We start from the raw sequence: 14,434 nt of genomic DNA on the forward strand, positions 1-14,434 counted from the left end.
TTATATACTTGAATTTATGCATCTTCCTTTAAAGTAGTGAGAATTACTTTCATAGGAGTTGAAACAACTTTGAGTATTATTAGAAAAGTTGTGGCAAATACAGAAAACATTTGTTACTTCTGGCATGACGAGTATTAGCATCCAAATTTTATTTTCCCCAGTTATCATTTATTCTTTCAGTTAACATGGTGCTATGTACTAGGTACTACACAATATGTGGAGGAGATAAACAGCTGCTTACACTTGAAGGCTTTTATTAGAGAATTGTTCGGTTTATCATTATGTAATGCTTTCTATATCTGTGATAATCTTCCTTGCTTTGAAATTGGCTTTGTCTGAAATCTGTGTAAATATTTCAGCTTTCTTTTAATTAACATTAGCATTGTATTTCTCCATCCCTTTATTCTTAATCCACCTGTGTCTGTAAAATAGGTTTTTAAAAGACTATACTATTTGGGGGGGGGGGGCAGGGTCTTGTTTCTTAAGTCCACTCTGATAGTCTCTGTCTCTTATTTGTTTCATTCACTTTCATATTTAAAGTGTTTATTGATTTAGTTGGATTGATATCAACCACATTTGGAACTGTTTTCTATATCTTGTTCTCTATTTTTTATTTTTCTTTGTCTTTCATCATTTTTCTGCATTATCTGGGTTTAATTGAACATTTTGTATTAGTTCATTGTCTCTCTCCTTAGCATATCATGTATACTTGTATTACTTTTTTTTGTTTGTATGTATGTATGTTTGTGATTGCCCTGGAGTTTGCGGCATAAATTTACAGCTAATATAAGTCCACCTTCAGATAACACTATAGCACTCAGTGTGGTGGCTTACAACAGAACATTCCCAGCTCTTCCCTCCTGTCCCTCACAACACTGCTGTCATTCATTTCATCCACCCTTAATCTATAGTTACCCAGTATATTGTTGCTCTTCATACTTTGAACAAACTGTTATCTGTTAGATCAATTAAGAGTAAGAATATAAAAGATTTTATTTTATCTTATTCCTTCTCTATTGTTCCTTTCTCTATGTAGAGCTAGGTTTCTGACTTACATCATTTTCCTTCTTTCTGAAGAACTTATTTTAATATTTCTTGAAAGACAGGTCCACTGGTGACAAATTCCCTCATTTCTCTTTATCTGAGAAGGTCTTTACTTATCCTTTACTTTGAAGGATAAGTTCATTGGATACAAACTTTCAGGTTGGTGATTTTTTTTCTTTCTCTCAACACTTAATAAGTATTCCATTCCATTCTCTTCTTGCCTGCATTATTACTGAAGAGAAGTCCAATGTGTTTACCTTGTTCCTATATAGGTAAAGTTCTTCCCCCGCCTCAGTCTCCCTTCAGAATTTTATCTTTGATGTTCTGTATATGATTTTGAATATGATATGCCTAGGTGAGAATAGGAGAGGGCTTTTATCTTCACTCTGAGAACCTGCAGTGGGACTCCTGGAGGTAAAGCACAGGGATTCCAGTTTATCCATATCCTTGCCAACATTTGTTTTGTTTTGTTGTTTGCTTTTGTTCACAGCCATCTTCAAGGGTATAAAGTAGTATCTTATCTAATTGATTTATATTTTTTAATGATTAGTGATGTTGAGCATCTTTTATGTGTTTATTGTCCATTTGCATATCTTTGGAAAAATATTTAGGTTCTTTACCCACTTAAAAAATTTTTTTTTTGGTTGCTGTTGAATTATGGAAGCTCTTTATACATTTGGGCTGTTAATCTCTTCCCAGATATATGATTTGTCAGTATTTCCCCTTATTCTGTGGGTTGCCTTTTCATTCTCCTGATAGGGTCTTTTATACACATAAGTTTTCAGTTTTGAAATCCAGTTAATCTGTTTTCTCTTTGTTGCTTAGGATGTGACAGTAATATGCCCTACACCCATTTTTCAGTTTTATGCATGTTATTTACTTCTCTTTCTTGCTTCCAACTTCTCCCTGCCCCCCCAAAAAAGGAAAAATCATGAGAGAGCCAATCTAGCTTTTATAAATAAGTTTTTGAAGACAGAAAAACGCTTAAGAATAATCTAAATTGCCAGTACAGTCCTTTCAAACAGGATGAGGAGAAAAATACCTTATTTTGTATCCTTTTGGAGTAATATTAAATTGAGAAGCAGTTTTTGATTTATAACTATCACTTTACATATTTGTATAACACCAGAACACATGCTTATTTGAAAGCATATATATTTTGAGGTAAGGTGACCCTCAAATTAAGATCTATCTGACACTATTGTGTTGAATTTGATTTAAAAATTACTAAGCTCTTTTTGAAGTATAGAATGTACACATGTAAATGTGGTTAAATTAGTTAATTAAAAATATATAATATTGGTTGATAATGATTTACAGTCAACATGTTAATATTATCAGATGTCATTTTCTTTTTTTCTTTAGGTATAATTGACATAAAACCATATATTAGCTTCAGTGGTACAACATAGTTCAGTATTTGTAAGATGTCATTTTCAAATAAGAGTTTCAGATTTTGTTTAACTTTTACTTTGTGAGAAAAAGTATAGTTATGATATAAAATGTTTTATTTCTCAGAAATTCTTACATTTTTATGTTGATCAATTTACAGGTGAATTATGTAACCTCATTACGCTGGATGTAGCTCACAATCAACTTGAACACCTTCCAAAGGAGATTGGAAACTGCACTCAGATAACCAACCTTGACTTGCAGCACAATGAATTGTTAGACCTCCCAGATACTATTGGTATGAAAAGAGAAAGAAGATACTGTTAATCATTTATAGCTACTCGGACATTAAAACCTATTTCAGTAATAAAGTTAAAAGATTAAAATTCAGCATTGTTGAAGTGGTAAAACTTCTGAAAGATAGTATTTTATTTTATTTTTCATTTATTTTTATTAGTTGGAGGCTTGAAAGATAGTATTTTAAAATCATTTTTTATTTCCATTCTAGGAAAGGAAAATGAGCTCAGTTAAATTGTAAAGAAGATAGAATATTGAGTAATGTGTATATGTTCTATAACTCTGTGCTTAAATTGCAGAATGGGTACATTTTTTGTTTTTGCTTATTTCAGAAATGTTGCATGCTCTTGTATAGGGTGTGGTGCCTTCTATGCTAAAATAGACCACACTGAAAAATAAAATCATTGCTGTTTAGTTTTTAAAACATGGCAAGTACATTTTAAAGTTTGCTCCTCTGTAATATCGAGGGATTAAAAGAAAAGATGTCTCAAAATGCATAATGTGTTTTGAAGACATAAGTCAAACTACAGAAAGTTGATGTGTTCCATATTTATAAATTTTTGTTTATATTTCTGAATGCCCCCAAACTTATACAAACAGTAAAGGGAGTTTTAAAAATTTTGGATGCTTTTAGTTATCGCTGTGGTGTGAGGAAACTATTAGGTTTATTTAAAAAAAATTACCCTCTACTTAGTTTGTTAATTTAGTAATGAATATTTATAAGGTTCTATTACTAAATTGCATGAGGCCTATGATAATGTTATCTTTCTCCAGAAGAATTTTTATTTGCTTCTCTCAGGTACCTAGAGAGACCACTTTAATCCATCCGTGCTCTAAGGGTTGTGATTTTTCTGGTCCTCTCAAGTGATTCAGAGGCAAACTGCAGAGTAATTGGAGGGCCGTTTTAATTCGGATTTCACCCCTCATACTAGGGTGCAGCCCTGTAGGGTCCTAGCTGATGCTGATTACTAGACTCCTCACCCTTGGCAGGCCGTAGATCTTGACTCTTGGCAAATCACACCTTCGCCTTTCAGTTACATCTTCTATTTAAGAGAGCACTCTTAGGACAAAAATCTCCTGTGCTTTGCTTGTTTCTGGGTTCCCAGCTGGCTTCCAGCCTGGTTGCTGCTAGTCGTTATCATACTCGTTTTCTGATTTTTGTTTTAGAAGTGTTCTTAGTTTTCTGCAGTGGGGGGGTTTGCTTGAATTACCTTCTGCTTCATTACTTGAAGCAGAAGCAATTGTAACGGAATTTTTTTTAATGTTACAGTAGACTGTCTCTGGTTACATAACAACTATTCACAGAAAAGTTAAGCTGAGACTTTTTCAGGTTGTAATAGCTAGCCATTAGAACCTGTATCTTTCTGATTCTTGTCCCCTAGAGTCTAGAACAAAAAGACAGAAAAACACAAAATAAATGAAAAAAGTCATGGGAGACAGGACTAGAAGTTCTAGAAAGAGAATAGAGGTAAGACAATGAAGCTATAAAATATAATTTAATAATATTTCCCTAAACTTGACAAAAAACCCAGATAATAAGATTGAAATTTCTTACCAAGATGAAATAATGAAAAAAGATACATTCTGGTAGGAGTTTTAAAAATTGTTTACTAATCTTTAATAAACAGTATGGGCTTCCCTGGTGGCTCAGCAGTAAAGAATCCACCTGCCAGTGCAGGAGATGCAAGTTTGATCCCTGGGTCGGGAAGATCCCCTGGAGAAGGAAATGGCAACCCACTCCGGTATTCTTAAATGGGAAGTCCAGTGGACAGGGAAGCCTGGAGAACTACAGTCCATGGGGTTGCAAAGAGTTGATCATGACTTAGCAACTAAGCAGCAATAATAATAAACAGTATATTCATATGTAATGTTATAAAACCTTTGTCTAGTTTCAGTTTCAAAGTAATGCTGACTATATATAGTAAGTTGGAAAGTTTTCCCTACTCTTCAATTTTTGGAAAAGTTTGTATAAAATTGTCATAGTTCTTCCTTTAATATTTGATAAAGTTCATTGATGCAGCCACCTAGTCAGGATTTTTCTTTGTTAGAATGTTTTTTTAAAATAATTTCAATTCTTTTGATAGACATGGGGCAATTTAGATTATCAGTTTCTTCTTGAGAAAACTTGATCATTTGTGTCTTTCATAGAATGTGTTCATTTCATTTAAGTTGTCACATTTAATGGGGATAAAATTGTTCATAACATTTGCTTATTAATAATTTCAGTATCTATAGAATCTGTGGTAATGCCATTTCTCTCTTTTCTGATATTGGCAATTTATATCTTCTCTCTTTTCCCAATCAGTCTGGCTAAAGGTTTATTAATTTTATCAGTTTTATTGATTGTCTCAAAGTATTGATTTTACTGTATTTTTCCCTTGGTTTTTATTTCATTGATTTCCACTTTGACCTTTCTCATTCCTGTTTGTCTGCTTACTTTGATTTTATTTGTCCTTTTTCTAGTTTCTTATAGTGGAAGATTGAGGTTATTGATTTAAGACCTTTCTTCTCTTCTCATAGAGTCAGTTCAGTTCAGTTCAGTTGCTCAGTCATGTCCGACTCTTTGCTACCCCATGGACTGCACCATGGCAGGCCTCCCTGTGCATCACCAACTCCCAGTTAACTCAAATTCATGTCCTTTGAGTCAGTGATGCCATCCGATCATCTCATCCTCTGTCGTCCTCTTCTCCTCCCGCCCTCAATCTTTCCCAGCCATTTAGTGCTATAAAATTTTCCCTTACATACCACTAACAACATCCCACAAATTGACATGTTCTGTTTTATTTTTTGTTTTGTCCAAAATGCTTTCTAATTTGCCCTTTTGTTTTCTGCGATCTGTGTTACTGAACAGTTTGTTATTTAGTTCCCAACATCTAACAGTTTTCCAGGGGTCTTTCTGTTACTGATTTCTAATTTCATTGTGGTTGAGAACATACTTTGTGTGACTTGAATCATTTAAATATATTGAGACTTATTTTATGGCTCAGTGTATGGTCTATCTTGATAAGTATTCCATGTGCAATTGAATATGCATTCTGTTTTTGTTGAGTAGAGTAATGTGGATGAGGCAATCAGTGAATTTATTCTACTACTAGCCCTTTTTGGTCATTTTTTTCCTCCCAATTTTTATTAGTTATATTGTTAGGACATGCAACATTTATGGTATATCTTGTTAAGCCAGTCTCTAGTTTAGTCTTAATTGTTCACCAACAGTGCTGTTGCCATAGTTGTTCAAGTTATTTCTTGGTTGGTTAAAGTCAGTCTTAGAGTAGTTTTCTCAGAAATCGTTTGTGAACAGTGAAAGTGAAGTCGCTCAATCCTGTCTGACTCTTTGCAACCCCATGGACTGTAGCCTACCAGGCTCCTCCATCCATGGGATTTTCCAGGCAAGAGTAGTGGAGTGGGTTGCCATTTCCTTCTCCAGGGGATCTTCCCGACCAGGGATCAAACCAGGGTCTCCCACACTGTAGGCAGACGCTTTACCATCTGAACCACCAGGAAAGACTTATTAACAGTAGTTTTCTAGTTTTTGTATGTTTGTAACCTTTATATTTAAAGAACTCTTTGATGGATATAAAAATCATTGGGTTCAACTTCTTTCCTTGAGCATCTCAGGAGACCTAAGAGGTAGCTCTTTTAGTCTTCTACAATTGAATATGTAACAGTATGAGGCTGGTCTAATTGTTTTTTTCTCATTATAATGACTTAATCTTTGTCCCTGGCCACCCAGAGGGTTATTTATTTCTTTTTTTTTTTTTAATTTTTTTATTAGTTGGAGGCTAATTACTTCACAACATTTCAGTGGGTTTTGTCATACATTGATATGAATCAGCCATGGATTTACACGTCTTCCCCATCCCAATCCCCGCTCCCACCTCCCTCTCCACCCGATTCCTCTCGAAACATCCCACCCTCGCCTTCTCCTAGAGAGTTCAAAAGTGTTCTCTATTTCTGTGTCTCTTTTTCTGTTTTGCATATAGGGTTATCGTTACCATCTTTCTAAATTCCATATATATGTGTTAGTATGCTGTAATTTATTTCTAAAGTTCAAGAACTCTATTATATTTCTAAGTGTTAATCTTTCAGGTTCCCATTTCCTTGGCATACTCTGAACCAGTTCAATAATAAAGGTTTAATTTTTACTTCAGTATAAATCACCTATTGACGTGTTTACTTTGTTGTATGTTCTTATGTTGAAATATGTAAGTTTGCTTATTTTAAACAAGAAACTGATTTTGATAGTAAAGGAGAAAAGAGAACAATGCATTTTAACATGATCACTTTTCAGTGAATGACACATAAACGCATCTTAAAAAGAGGCTTCTTTTATAAAATTAAAGGCTTCTCAGTCTTAGAAAAGTAAAGGTTGTTTACTCTGGCAAATCAGGGCAACTGAAATTAAAGATGCTTGAAATGTTATAAAGTTATGGCCTTATCCCTCTCATTGACGCTAAATTGTGTATTTCCTAAGATACTATAGATGCAGATATTTTATTGTTCCTTGAGCATATCAGGCAAGTTCTAGCCTCAAGGTCTTTGTACTTCTCAGTTTCTCTGCTTATAACTTGTTTTCCTAAATATGCACATAAATTTCCTCTACTCTTTGAACTAATCAAATGGACACATAGAGTTCTATAAAGGGCATGGTTATCAATCAGTCCTGTTCTTCAGTTCAGTTCAGTTGTTCACTCATGTCTGACTCTTTGCGACCCCATGGACTGCAGTGTGCCAGGCTTCCCTTTCCATCATCAACTCCCAAAACTTGCTCAAACTCATGTCCATTGAGTCGGTGATGCCATCCAACCATCTCATCCTCTGTCGTCCCCTTCTCCTCCTGCCTTCAGTCTTTCCCAGCATCGGGGTCTTTTCCACGGAGTCAGTTCTTCACATCAGGTGGCCAAAGTATTGGGGTTTCAGCTTTCCAATGAATATTCAGGACTGATTTCCTTTAGGATGGACTGCTTTGATCTCCTTGCTGTCCAAGGGACTCTCAAGAGTCTTCTCCAACTTAGCATTTGTGAAACGACTCAGGAAATGTGCATCAGATACTATTATTTGGGTACTTTGGCAGAGGATTTGGGTGAGGGTCTGTTCCAGAAAGGCCCTATAGGGTTCTGTTATTACCCTCAAATATTCTAACAGTATTTCGTTATTTAATATTTTATGCACGTGTTGGTTTCCCTATCTTGCTCAATAACAATCAAAGGGGAGAGGGGTGCAGTTACAAAGTACTAAAATAAATAGTGTTGGCAAATAGAGAAAGCATAGGTTGTAGAGGATGATAAAATCATCCAGTTAGTAAGACTCGGGTCCTTTGGATTCACTTCCTCTGACAGAGGATAGCTTCTCCATGTATTCTTTCTCCTGGTTTTCTTAATTTTGCATTTCTATTTTCTATCAGAAGTAATTCTTCTATATTTCAAGTGTGCTTGTTAATATGAAAACATTTGACTTCATTGTTAATCTTGAGTAATTGACGTGTTAGAATAACACAAGTGCCTCACTTCTAACACACTCTACATGGGCAGCTTACAAATGTGTATTGGAAATCAATAAGAACTGAAACATTAATGATAATAAAAACTTATATGTCTCATTTATAAAATTTTATAATAAATATAAATTGGCTTTGATAGTTGTCAGCAAACTAAATACAGGTGATATCCCAAGTAATAGCAAAGCGAGTTAAGTATTGCTTGTTGAAAATTTTTATAGTTATTATAGTCATTTATCATATACCATGTTTATTAAGATAGTTCTTTGCCTTCCTCCATCCCTCTCACCCCCCCCATATTTTGATTGTACTGCAGAAGGTTGAGATTTGATGAGAAATCTGAATATGCAGGTCTTGATCTCTTACAAATCTCAACAGTCATAATTGACCTTTGAGATTCTCTTATCTATTGGAGAAGAGCAATTCACTCCAAACCATCAGTGACAAACTTAGCTGAAGTATAATTCTGACACTTTCCTTTTTTTTCCCCCCCTGGAAGCTGAAGTATAATTCTGACACTTTCCTTTTTTTTGCCCCCCTGGTTTACTACTTGAGAAGTATAACTTAAAATGAAAAACAAACAAAAAACCCAACACCTGTCTTGGAGAGCTGATGCTAGTCCCATAGGAGTTGCCCTGTTCTCTTTTCCCTGGACCAAAAAGAAACTTGCACTGAATTCACAATTGAAAATCAAATCTTTTATCACCTTACAGTCACTTTTCCAAAAATCACTTTAATTATTTGCCTCTTTTTTTTTTTTTTTCCCCTCGCAAGTAGATCTAGATATTTTTAACTCTCTTTTTTGCTTAACATATAAATACTCCTTGAGTAGTTATCACTCTTTGGCAATAAGCAATGCCATTTACTTGCAGGCAGAGCACTACCAAGATCACTGACAACTCAGGCTGTGGAGAAGAGGCAGAAGGAACTGGGGAGAGGGGCACAGCTGATTGCGGTTAAGTAAAGAGTGCTCAAAAACATATTTAGAGTCTTAAAGCCTTCTGAGGTCTCTAGTGGTTTTATGAAATCAGGGAGAGGAGGGTCTGAAATAGGAAAACTTTTTTATTTTCTGTTTGTTTTCAGAGTGAGAGAAATATACAAGAAGACCTTGTCTTCAAGGCTAGAACAGAATAATTCACAGAGGCCTTTTGTTACACTGGGCTCTGAAGAAATGTTACAGTAATTATGATTATATCAACAAATAGAGTTTTAGTGATTGATTTTAGGTAATTACAGTTCTACTTACATGTAGCAACTTTACTAGTTTTCTTTTTAATGGTGGCATTCTTTTGAGTTTTTCACTTTTAAGAATGTTTTTTAATGTTTATTTTTAATTGGAGGATAGTTGCTTTACACTATTGTGTTGGCTTTTACCACATAACAACATGACTTAGCCATAAATATGCATATATCCCTTCCCTCTTGAACTCCCACCCCATCCCACCCCTCTAGGTTGTCACAGAGTACAACGTTGAACTCCCTGTTATACAACAACTTCCCGTTAGTTATCTCTTTTACATATGGTAAGGTATATGTTTCAGTGCTACTCTCTCAGTTCAGCCCACCTTCTCCTTACCCTGTTGTGTCCAAAGTCTATTCTCTATGTCTGCGTCTCTATTCCTGCCCTACAAATATGTTTATTGGTACTATTTTTCTAGATTCCATATATGTATGTGTTAATATACAATAATTTGTTTTTCTCTTTCTGACTTACTTCACTCTGCATACTCTAGGTTCATCCACCTCACTAGAACTGACTCAAGTACTTGTCTTTTTATGTCTAAGTAGTATTCCTTTTCATTTGTCATTTATCCATTCGTTTGTCAGTGATATCTAGGTTGCTTCCATGTCCTAGTTATTATAAAATAGTGCTGCAGCGAACATTGAGATATATGTGTCTTTTTCAGTTAACGATTTTCTCAGTGTATATGCCCAGTTGGAGTTTCTGGGTCATATGGTAGTTTTATTGCTAGTATTTTAAGAAATATCCACACTGTTCTCCATAGTGACTATATCAGTTTACATTCCCACCAACAGTGCAAGAGGGTTCCCTTTTCTCCACACCTTCTCCAGCATTTATTGTTTTTTTTTTTTTTTAATTAGTTGGAGGCTAATTACTTTACAATATTGTAGTGGTTTTTGCCATACATTGACATGAATCAGCCATGGATTTACATGTGTTCCCCATCCCAATCTCCCTTCCCGCCTCCCTCTCCACTGTTTGTAGATTTTTTTGATGACCATTCTGACGAGTGTAAGGTAATACCTCATTGTTGTTTTGATTTGAATTTCTCTAATAATGAGCAGTGTAGAGCATCTTTTCTTGTGTTGGTTGGCCATCTGTATATCTTCGTTGGAGAAATGTGTGCTTAGGTCTTCTGCCTACTTTTTGATTGGGTTCTTTGCTTTTCTGGCATAGGGCTGCACGAACTGCTTGTATATTTTGGAGATTAATCCTTTGTTAGTTGTTTCATTTATTATTATTTTCTCCCATTCTGAGGGTTGTCTTTTCATCTTGGTTATACTTTTCTTTGTTATGCAAAAGCTTTTAAGTTTAACTAGGTCCCACTTGTTTTTGTTTTATTTCCATTTCTCTAAGAGGTGGTCAAAGAGGATATTACAGATATTTATATCAGAGTATCTTGTCTATGTTTTCCTCTAAGGGTTTTAGAGATTCTGGCCTTACATTTTATGTAACTTTTAAGTTTATTTTCAATTTCTCAGTTTAATGATTCTGGAAAAAAATTGTACTTTTAACATCATTTCATTGTTAGAACTTGTGTGCCTTTTCTACGGATTTTTTGCTACTTTGTTAAAATAAGATAAAGACTGTTTGAGTTAGACTCTTACTCAAAAGTTACACTAAATTAACCTAAAAATGCTGATTTCCTTTGCTGAAATTGAAAGCATTAATTTTAATTCGTAGCCATTTAATGTTTCTATACTTTAAAAATCTGACAGCATAAGAAAGCAAGCTGTCAGATTCAGAACACAGAGCAACTTACTGTCAAAGTTAAGCACTTAGAAAGCTAAATGCCAGTGATTGACAGTGATCAGCCTCCATTTATCCGCAGAAGCTCAGCAACATTGATTTTATTTCTTAGTCACAGTGGCTCAATATTAAGGCAAGCTGTGACTTGATTTCTAGGTTGCAGTTTACTTTGTGGTTAAAACCACTTACTGAAAGAGGCTAGAGTTGAAACCACTGCAGGGGGTGAATCACAGTAAATGCCAGACTTCTGGTGTCAAGTTTTGTTTTGTTTTTTTCTGGCATAAGAGAGTGTTGATATTTCATCATTAATTTTTTTTTACCTTTTTTATTTTGCTGGGAGTAGTGGATTTTGGCAAAATGTGGATGACTCTGAGTATACCACGCTCTCAAGAAAGTGACAAGTCCTTTGTAGATGATAATTGCTTCATCAGAATAGCATATTCTCATAGAGTACAATTTTTAAAATTCACCCTCTTCAGTCCCACTGGACAAAAAATGTTTAGACATTTCATAGACCTTTTGGTGAATGCTTCAGCCATTTTATTACCGTGGAACAGCTTTACTGCATAGGGAAAGCAGTGGTATGAAGGAGAGACAGGGGATGAGCTGCTCCTGCTTCTTTTTTAAGATTGAGTGCCTTTTTTATCTTCAACTTGGCATAGCAAATTAAAATTTTATCAGAAGATTTTTGAAATTCTTTGTACTCAGACATTATCACTGCTTATGGGAAAATTTCTATCTCTTTACCAGTCTTCTTGTGGCCATGGGCATGGGACAGGCAAGGAATAAAATACTGATACCCTCCCTCCTTCCCCATTTTGAATGGATGTGAGTTAATGGGGACTCTCCTTCAAATTTGGTGGGAATGAAATTGATACTGCCTAATGGCACTGTCTGTTAAGATTTAAGATATTGCTATCTTTCGATACATCTGAAATATTTTCACATGTACACACATATCTATTAGGATGTTCATTATAGAATTCCTTTTTAAATATTAGAAACAAATGCTCTCCATTGGGGGATGATTCAGTTCAGTTCAGTTCAGTCGCTCAGTCGTGTCTGACTCTTTGCCACCCTGTGAACTGCAGCATACCAGGCCTCCTTGTCCATCACCAACTCCCAGAGTTCACCCAATGGTATGATTACACATATCATAGAATACAATAGTTAAATAAAATGAAGTATATCTGTATTTACTCAACAGGAAAATATTTCTATGACCTGTTATTTAGGAGGAAAAGTGTGCAAAATGATCCCATTTATATAAAGACAAACACAGAAGCATTTTAAAAAATCCTGTATTTGTATATGTATAAGTAAAAACTTAGAGAACGATCTCAATAGGTACATATTGGATTACACACCATGGTTTTCTGGGGAATAAAGTAAGTTACATATTTTTTAATTGAAAATTTATTTGGTGGGATAAGAGGAGTGCAATGGTTAGTTCATTCTCTGATATCTAAAAATGGGCTGCTTAGTCATTGGGTATCCCAGGAAAAATTAAAGTGAATATTTTTAGAAGAACTAATTTTTAGTCTGGTAGACCAGGCAAATCTGTTATGTATTTTAAAATCATGTCCAGTTAACATCTGTGTTTTGCAGACATGCTATTTTATAAGTTGAGAATGGATCAAAGAAAAAAGCTTTTAATGAGTCTCTCATATAATTTTGAGTTTTTGCATCTTGTTCCTAATGGAAAGGAGGACAAATCGTGAAATATTTTAGTGTCTTTAATTAATAAGAAAGCATGAATGAAGGCCTGGTGTGTGCTTTGCACTGAAATTCTGTGCAAATTTCAGTAGAAATGCATAGCAAGCTCCCTTACTTGAAGGATGGTCAGTCTATTGGGGGAAGTAACTAATCCATGAAACAATCGACAGCGTAGATGATAAGTAAAATGCCAGTGTATGATGAAAACAGCATGTGGCCATGTGGCCAGTTTATAGGGAGAGCAATGAGACCTTGATAGAATGGCCAGAGAAAACTTCATGAACAAACATGCTGGACTTAGTGTGGAATAAAAATGCACTCCATGAGCCGAACAGCAAGGACAGTCAGACAGCATGGAGGCAAGAATGAACATATCATGCTTCTGTGTCAGGAGGAAACAAGTTCACTGGATCAGGGTCGATAAAATTCACAAAAAACGATTACTTGATAAGGAGCCATTTGAGTTTGATTCTAGCTCTGCCATTAAGTCACTTCACGTGTCTTATGCTAAAGTCAATGCTGAGTACTCTCAGATGGCTCTTATTGGTGTGCTTGGGTATCTTTTTTATCTCTTGTCTTTTTTTGGGGGGGATTGGCTATCTGAAACTTCAAACCACCATGCTCTGTTTTCCACAGCTTAGCTCATATCCTCACTGTATGGAGAAAATGAGCCTCACAGTGTAAAGTGTCCAAACATCTTACCTCTGTGTTAATATAAAGCTTCTCCATAATGTAAACTATTCATTCAATAATGATGGTACAAAGATATCACAGTTTTTAAAATTAAAATGACTTCAGAATTAGAGTTTTTCTTTATCAAAAGGCCATTTTAAAATTAAAAAATTATAGGAAATTAGGGGAATTCTAGACAAGTTCAAAGAAAAAAATTTAATCTGTATTTCTGTCATGTAGAGATAACTTAAACTCTTGGCATGTGTATGTAATCATACAGATCATACAAAACACATGATTTTGTTATCTGACTTTTTTCATTTAATGTCATAACAGTCTTTCATATCTTAAAAGATTTTTTGTATAATAATTTTAATAGGTACAGGATATAGCAGACTCTAGTTGTACCATAGAGTAAAATTATCTTTTGAATATCTATTTCGTATCAGTCATTGTACTAAGTATCTTACACACATTGTATTTAATTCTTAGAGCAACCCTGTCAGATATTTGACATTATCCCCACTTTATGGGTGAGGAGATAGACTTAGTTAAGTAACTTACCCAGGGACACGTAGCTATAGAATATCACTTTATGGGTGAGGAGATAGACTTAGTTAAGTAACTTACCCAGGGACATGTAGCTATAGAATATCTTTTGTTTTTGCTATTACACTGTGATGCCTTCAATCTAAATAATTATGCATCAATTCTTGAACATACAGGTTGTCTCCATTTTTTGCTATTAGAAACTTGACTATAATTTCATCATAAAGCAGATTATTTTTTGCCAACCCAACTTCCAAGTAACATTTGTATCGTATTTA

At 34.8% G+C, this 14,434-nt stretch overlaps 1 protein-coding gene across 2 annotated transcripts in view; it reads left to right on the plus strand.

The window, feature by feature from the left end:
* SHOC2 (SHOC2 leucine rich repeat scaffold protein) overlaps positions 1–14,434 on the plus strand; it is an 81,284-nt gene that overhangs the window by 50,267 nt on the left and 16,583 nt on the right. For both annotated transcript variants that reach the window (XM_061162619.1, XM_061162620.1), the window contains exon 3: positions 2,597–2,734. In XM_061162619.1, the coding sequence (XP_061018602.1) occupies positions 2,597–2,734 (138 nt within the window). The remainder of the gene's footprint in view (positions 1–2,596; positions 2,735–14,434) is intronic.

This window comes from Dama dama, chromosome 15 (assembly GCF_033118175.1).
Source record: "Dama dama isolate Ldn47 chromosome 15, ASM3311817v1, whole genome shotgun sequence".
Classification (NCBI taxonomy): domain Eukaryota; kingdom Metazoa; phylum Chordata; class Mammalia; order Artiodactyla; family Cervidae; genus Dama; species Dama dama.